The 8,083-nt window shown below is 37.0% G+C and overlaps 1 protein-coding gene and 1 long non-coding RNA gene across 3 annotated transcripts in view; both read left to right on the top strand.

The window, feature by feature from the left end:
• LOC107726054 (G1/S-specific cyclin-E1-like) overlaps positions 1-2,334 on the top strand; it is an 8,840-nt gene extending 6,506 nt beyond the window's left edge. Inside the window, exons 10-12 of the mRNA XM_016535532.1 lie at positions 913-1,024; positions 1,171-1,328; positions 1,571-2,334. Of these exons, the coding sequence (XP_016391018.1) occupies positions 913-1,024; positions 1,171-1,328; positions 1,571-1,687 (387 nt within the window). The 3' untranslated portion in view covers positions 1,688-2,334. The remainder of the gene's footprint in view (positions 1-912; positions 1,025-1,170; positions 1,329-1,570) is intronic.
• A 3,671-nt stretch (positions 2,335-6,005) lies between these two features.
• Positions 6,006-8,083, top strand: part of LOC107726078 (uncharacterized) — a 10,924-nt gene continuing 8,846 nt past the window's right edge. For both annotated transcript variants that reach the window (XR_001638222.1, XR_001638223.1), the window contains exons 1-2: positions 6,006-6,076; positions 6,313-6,408. This is a non-coding gene — a long non-coding RNA (uncharacterized LOC107726078). The remainder of the gene's footprint in view (positions 6,077-6,312; positions 6,409-8,083) is intronic.

Below are 8,083 nucleotides of genomic sequence, written 5' to 3'. Positions count from 1 at the left end.
TCTTGTCAAGAGTCTTGAATTTATTGACTTTGACTTGAATTTATATGAATTATCTTAAGACACAAAATTCGTTTAATATTTTATCCAACACAGTAGGGAAAAAAGTGTCAGAGAAAATAAAAATGTTGTACAAAAATTGTATTTCTTATTTTTATTCGTCTTGTCAGGATACAATTCGTTTAACATTTACAAGCAGAAAAGTGTAGCAGAGAGAAAAAAAAATAATGTAGGTTGTACAAAAATAACTTATTAGCTATTTTTTTAGTAGGAAAAGTGTCGCAGAGAAAAATAAATAAATAGGACATCTTTCATTTAAAATTATAGGCTAAGCAAAATATAAACAAAACCAAGTTCATCCGCATCCACACTTTGCTCCATCTTTTATCTGCTCTGTCACTCATCGACAACCTGCCTGTTCTGTCTGAGGGCCGTATATTTACCACAGGTACAGCCTGCTCTGAGCATCGTTATGCACATGCCGGTGGTCAAGAATAAAGCACACACATCCCGTTCCCAACATCCATTCAGGACAGCATATTGTTAGACCGCTCGCTCCCGTTCAAATTACACGAGTTACCGACCGCTACCGCGTTTTATTCGGGAATTTAATCCCACGGTGCAAAATATCTGGTCGTTCCCACGGGAGAGCCGCGGGAATGCAGACCTCTATTGTGAACTACACCCTGAAATTCCAAGGTATTTTGTTAGTTTTTCTTTAAAGGGCTTGAAGGTTGAAAGTTGTGAACCTACAGCAGAAATGTTACCATGTTTGCAAAAAAAAATTACTTATTTTATGTAAACCTGTTTAACTATCCAATAAAAGAAATTCACAGACTTGTGTTTATAACCTTGTGTTGTGGATGTCTCTTTCTTTTATGATTTACTTATTGTGGCTTTGTCTTTATTTATTAGCTTTTGGATCTGTGTATACTGGATGTAAAAAGTCTGGAGTTCTCTTATGGTCTTCTCGCAGCTTCTGCACTCTTCCACTTCTCTTCTCTAGAGCTAGTGATGAAAGTTTCAGGTATGATTTTTGTGTGAATTTCTTCTCAACGGCTCTATTTATCTGAGCATTTGCTTGTAACACTCCAAAGAGAAAGGAAAAATTGAAATCGCATAATATGACCCCTTTAAGTGGTTGGAAGTGGCCTTTGATTTATTTGGTTTCAGGGCTGAAGTGGTGTGACTTAGAGGAGTGTGTGAGATGGATGGTCCCTTTCGCCATGTCAATCCGTGAAGCAGGCAGCTCATCCCTCAAGACATTCAGAGGAGTCGCAGCAGATGATCTGCACAATATCCAGACCCATGTGCCTTTCTTGGAATGGCTGGTAAGTTTACTTTGTTTTAAACTTCTTCTTTTTGTTTAGTTTGTCTTAAATTGGATTTTAGTCCCAGTTTATTTGTGTATAGAATTTTTGTGCGTGCTCGTGTACAAACAAAAATTGGGCTTAAACAGTAGCATCTATCTTGTTCTCACTACAGAATTTTGCATAAATTTCCCCCAGCTGCAACATTTGTTTCTTTCACTTCCTCTGGCCTAAAGTTTTCTTGTTTCTTGTCTTATTTTCAGGGAAGGGTGCACTCGTATCAGCTAGTGGACATTGAGAGCAGTCAGAGGTCTCCAGTTCCCTATGGAGTGCTCACACCACCACCCAGCAGTGAGAAGCCCGAGAGCACAGTCTCCTGACTTCGTTAATGTATGGAATAGGACATGACCCTGACTGATGAATTTAAATGAAAATCAACAAATCAATGGCATTACAGCTTGAACCCAAGCATCAATTCACATGCGTCTGCATAAGACTCGAGACCAAAAAGTCCTATGCCTCTTTTTTTTTTTTTTTTTTTTGGTCTTGATGTGAGACTTGAAAGACATGAAATATTTTTTTCTTTTAATGGTCCAAAGGTTTGGTGTGTTTATTTTTATTTTAGTTTTGTTAGTTTACAAATGTAGACTACCTGCCAAAATCTCAGAGCTGCTACTGGCTCTGATTGCTGCTAAAAGAGGGTGGGACTGGAGCAGATGGAAAGATGACCACCGAGATCCCCACACAAATATGGGCATGGGTCTCTGTGGCTCAGGTTGCCATTTGGACCAGCAAAATCCTGACAGGTTGTCATGGGGACTCGAGTCTCCAGTGCCAGAAAGGACCAGAGAAATCACCAGCTTCAGAAGCTAGAACTCAGATTTTATATTTAAGATTTTCTTCTGGTCGCCTCCCAAGTGTTTGTAACCAAATTTGACCATTCACTTTTTATAGGTTTGTTTTTAAACAAGATGCTGCTACATTTCTCTATATCATCTGTCTAAATAAAGCCACTGTCTCAGACAGTTTTTACGTAAACCATGCTGATTTGTTTCTTAATTTGTATAAGTTACTACTAATTGTGACTATTTTTTAACATAAAATATCTTGTGTGCACTATATATTTAATTTCATTTAAGTTTTTGGTATATTTACAATAACATTTTACTTAAAAAAAAAAAAAATTCAGTTGGCAACTATTTTTAATTTCCCAACAAGGTTACACCCTGTAGTGCGCTGCATTAAACTTTAATGCAAAAAACTCAAGCATGTGTAATTTGACGTACATGTAAAGAAGCAGCCTAATTTGGCTGTTAGTGGAACTGGAATAATTTAATTATGAACAGCCTTATATCTAAGTTGATCTGATTATTAAAGAGCAATCCATGCAGATTGGAAAAAAAAAAAGTGCACTTGCAGGCCGTTTTACAGCACGAGTCAAAAATAGCAGATGCTCCGAAGTGCAGCATCACGTATGAGATCTATGAAACGTCACAAAATGGTGAACAGGGCCTGTAATGGCTGTCTCGCTCGTGCATCTACATACACAGTGCCCTCTGCTTGCAGTCTGAGAACGAGTGTTACAGAGAGACCTAGGACATGATCCACTAGATGTCAGTGTGATGCTTTGTCTGTCACGATCAGAAGGCTGGACTTGAGGTCTGTGAGCTCCTCAACAGCTGCTGCTGAGACAAGGGTAATTCATTACATAGCACACTGACAATCGCTCTGCTGCCTTGGTCTGGCAGTGTTTGGGTGCTGTGCTGGTGACTGGAATCTGCTTAAGGCAATTTTGGTTTTGGATTTATTATTTCAGTTATTGAAAATGGCAAACTGCTGAACATGCTTTGCATTATTTCAATGAAACATTACATGCGTACATTGTTTCAAAACATACGATTCTCAAACAATGACCATTGTGGATCGTACAATGTAGGCAATGACGAAAACCTCATGTTTAATGGCAGATTAAGCAGTAGATAACAAAAGGGGTTTGGAGAAGAGGTACATGAAAGCTTCTCGACCTGAACGATCGACTCCAAGCTTTGTGTCCCTCATGCTAAGCTCTTAACCTTACTGCGGTTGACAGTGAATGGAGTCCCACGTCACTGGTCTGTATTTAACAATGTGGCAGCAGGATGGCTACCATGCAGTCTCTTAAAAGAGCTGTATGGAGGTCAATGTTGAAGAGGAGGAGGGGTCTTCCCCCAGCAGACAGACCCTGGGGGCCAGGGGGCCCTCAGGCAGGCAACAGCGCAACAGCTGTTATGTGCTCAATGGCCCCTTTTGTTCTCTCCACACAGACGCTGGTGGCAGCAGCAGCAGGTGCCCATTGGATGATCTCCCAGCCACCACCGCCAAAAGTCACACCTAGTCGGAGCTCTGTGTCCCCTGTCTGCCACTAATATTCATAATGCCATGAACTACTGCGACACGATCCAATAAAGAGTTCTCGAAGTTCTGGTTAAAATAATGAGAACTGGTTTCAATGCTGATTGTATTGCTTTACGTTTTTATTTGTTTAGGATGAAGAATGTTTCGAAGCAATTTGGTCCTCAAGAAGAAGCTGCTTTCATTTGTTTCATTTGTTGTGTTTTGTAGTCCCAGTTGGGTTTTTTTAAAAATAGATCACAGAATACAAATTATATTTATTGTCACTATATGGAAATGTGAACCTTATGTTACCTCAAAGAGAATAGACAATATTTACAGCCATTCATATCACAAATAAACTGAAATACTAAAATAAATAAATAAATACATAGAGCATTCATTCTGTAGTCCCAGTTGCCAGTCAAGCCTTTTAAAAACAGATTAAATAAAATCAAATATATGTATTTTATTGTCTCCAATATTGGAGTATTGCACATCAAGTATATAATAGATAATATTTTTGAATGAGGTAAAATTATGTTAGTTACATCTTTGGTTGGTAGGTAACTCTTAGTTCGTTTAAAATGTCTATACTGTGTGAAAGTCACTCCACTCAGTAGTGGAGAAGACACAAGAACGAGTTTCTTTTCAGACCAACAATAGGGTCAGCTTTCCAGTCCTTGAGTGAATTGCTTGTTTGTAATTGTTAATTGAGTAGTTCAGGTGCTGCCAGGGTTGAAATGTATAATCAGCCTACATGCATTAATGAGTTTGTGTTGTGTTGTTCTGTCTCCTGTACGACACGGGGTGGGGAGTAAATTGTTTTAGATAATTCATTTAGATGACTCAGTTTTAGGCAAAATAAATGTGCTTTTCTCGGGTTGTTAGCGAGCCATCTTCATCAAAAGCCCCCTACGGTTCATAGAGGTAGCGGGGGCTAAAAAGCTATATTCACAACTTTTCTTCAGTTCAAATGAGAAAATTCAATCTTCATTCTCTCATTTTCACTGAGAACAGTTCAACTAATGGGGTAGAAGTGATTGTGTTTTCTTTTAATACAATATTGTTATAATAAAAGGAAAAACATGATTAAGTGGGTCTCTTTATACAGTACAGTCTAATAAATGTGAGCCAAAATCATCACAATTAAAAGAACCAAAGACTTAAACTACTTCAGTCTGTGTGCATTGAATTTATTTAATACACGAGTTTCACAATTTGAGTTGAATTACTGAAATAAATGAACTTTTCCACGACATTCTAATTTATTGATATGCACCTGTATATATTTTTTCAAAGTAATACCATAGGAAGCTATGCTATATAATAATAATAATTATTATTATTATTATATTTAGTACAATAAATAAAACAAACATAGTGCATGCTTATTATTTTTTTTGTTTTTAGAAATACAATTATATATATATACACACACACACACATATATATATACAGTATATCATTGAAACATCTTATTATTTTTATGTACATTATGTATAGTATTATTTTTTTTTTTTTCAAATTAGGCCTTTTGCAAATGTAGGCCTTTTTGTTGTATTGTTACTCAGAAAAGGTCTACAACAGTAATTCACAAAATATATTAATATAGAAATTACAATAGTGATATAATATAGTATTTTGTGAATTACTGTTGTAGACCTTTTCTGAGTAACAAGTTAAAACAACAAAAAAGGCCTACATTTGCAAAAGGTCTACTTTGCATTCTTGGCTACAAAATAACTTTCTCATCACCTCATTTCAAGGCGACCTCACTTATTAAAAACACTACATTGTTTAAAAGTAAAATATCAATTTCAGTTTCACCACTCTTATGACAAGAACTCTATCCTGTGGGCTGTCAATTGTCAAACTCAACTGTCAAGGAAGCGTTCCCCCCTAACCACGTGGCAGCAACTGTTTACACACGTGACTCGCTGAGTGGCGCCCACCTCTATTTTGTGAATTACTGTTGTAGACCTTTTCTGAGTAACAAGTTAAAACAACAAAAAAGGCCTACATTTGCAAAAGGTCTACTTTGCATTCTTGGCTACAAAATAACTTTCTCATCACCTCATTTCAAGGCGACCTCACTTATTAAAAACACTACATTGTTTAAAAGTAAAATATCAATTTCAGTTTCACCACTCTTATGACAAGAACTCTATCCTGTGGGCTGTCAATTGTCAAACTCAACTGTCACGGAAGCGTTCCCGCCTAACCACGTGGCAGCAACTGTTTACACACGTGACTCGCTGAGTGGCGCCCACCTCGACGTCATCAACAAAAGTCAAGAATGGGCGCGGTTTGAGCACAAATCAGCCTGTCATGCGCAGAAACGCAAGGAAACGTGTGCAGTTTGACGAGATTTTAGCGGGTTTTTAAAAATGTATCAGGTTAGTTTCCAGCACCAGCCATTGTTATCAAATTATATTTATTGTGTTTTAGTAAGGTGACACACCCATGGGTCTGTTCGCTTCAAAAGTATTCAATATTTTTTATATTTTCCCTTCAGATTTTGTGTAACATAGCCATAGACAAACATATTACAAACATTTAGGCAAACTTTAGGCGGAAGAAAAACTGCAATTCAGCAATTTAACATACCTGCATTGCTTGTGATTATAAGCAGGATTAAGCACATTTCAGAATTTAATAAGAGGCATTTTTGCGAGGTCTCACAGGAAGCTGAATTTGGATTGGAATGACGAGGAATTATTTCACCCTGGTATGTAAAATTAAATTAGCCCACGTTTTATTAAAATCCTATAGCATTACAAATGCTTGAAATGACATATACTATTGTATATAGACATGTAGAAATAATCAACCCACATATTGTTTGTTTAGTTTATGATAACAGTGAATATGAGAATTTCTTTTAACTAAATGTCACTGGAATTCTACTTAATTCAGATTCGAATTGAAAATATGCATCCTTCAATTCAAATGCTGCACAACTCTGATCACGAGGAAATGTCTGAATGTGTAATATTCCTGTGAAATATTTTCTTGTACTGTGAAAGGATGCTGTTAGGTAGCAACCAGGCTTTGAAGTCATACTCACTTCTGTCTTGGCATATGCAAAGATCCTGCACAGACTGTTCAGACTAGTGTTTGACATATATTAGCATATAGACCTTAGTCAGGGTTGCTCCATATTTAATTTTTGACAGAAATGAAAAGGCGGGAGGGATAGAAGTACAGTGAACGATCAGCTCAATCAATAGAAGTACAGTGCAGCATATTGTGCTGTTGATTAGCAACATAATGATTGTTCAGTTTACGAAATGTCTTTATGAAAAAAAAAAAACCAGTAGATAAAAACTCCATAAAGCAACAAGTTGTGAGCTGTGAAAAACAATAACCACAATTGCGGCCTTTGCACTTGACCACGTCTACTTGCATGACACATTTTGACCACAAGTAGCCTATGTTTCGGACTTTTGATTAACCAATGGGACACACTTATAACATAGCGTTGTAAAATGTAAATAAAGTTTTTACAAAGCTTTATTTACACATTTTGTACATTTAATACTTCGCACCATGAAATATAGGTACTTCTAAATTTCGATTCAGTAGTCCCTATTAGGGATGTGCATCTCATGACTCAGGCCGATACGATACGCATCTCAATTGAAAGAAATGAAAAGGCGGGAGGGATAGAAGTACAGTGAACGATCAGCTCAATCAATAGAAGTACAGTGCAGCATGTTGTACTGTTGATTAGCAACATAATGATTGTTCAGCTTACGAAATGTCTTTATGAAAAAAAAAAAACCGTAGACAAAAACTCCATAAAGCAACAAGTTGTGAGCTGTGAAAAACAATAACCACAATTGCGGCCTTTGCACTTGACCACGTCTACTTGCATGACACATTTTGACCACAAGTAGCCTATGTTTCAGACTTTTGATTAACCAATGGGACACACTTCTAACATAGCGTTGTAAAATGTAAATAAAGTTTTTACAAAGCTTTATTTACACATTTTGTACATTTAATACTTCGCACCATGAAATATAGGTACTTCTAAGTTTCGATTCAGTAGTCCCTATTAGGGATGTGCATCTCATGACTCAGGCCGATACGATACGCATCTCGATGCATAGCCAACGATACGATACATTAAAGATACATATGAAGCAGATACGATTCACCCCTGTTACAATGCAGTGCGATTCGATTTGATTCAACACAATGTGATTCGATGCAATATGATATACGAAATATGCAATACGAAAATATGATCACTTTTAATGCCTCAAGGCCTGTTTCATAAAACAAGTTTACCAAATAAGCCAGGCTTATTTCAGTTAGTCTGACTCATTGTCAAATGATTTGGTTCCATAAAGCAAAATTAACATGGGCCTAGATCAAGCTTAGTCACTGTGGCAACT

Source organism: Sinocyclocheilus rhinocerous, unplaced genomic scaffold, assembly GCF_001515625.1.
Source record: "Sinocyclocheilus rhinocerous isolate Xijiao unplaced genomic scaffold, SAMN03320098_v1.1 scaffold2057, whole genome shotgun sequence".
NCBI classification, from domain to species: domain Eukaryota; kingdom Metazoa; phylum Chordata; class Actinopteri; order Cypriniformes; family Cyprinidae; genus Sinocyclocheilus; species Sinocyclocheilus rhinocerous.
The sequence above is the reverse complement of the archived record's forward strand: the minus strand, read 5'-3'. Positions and strand labels throughout refer to the sequence as shown.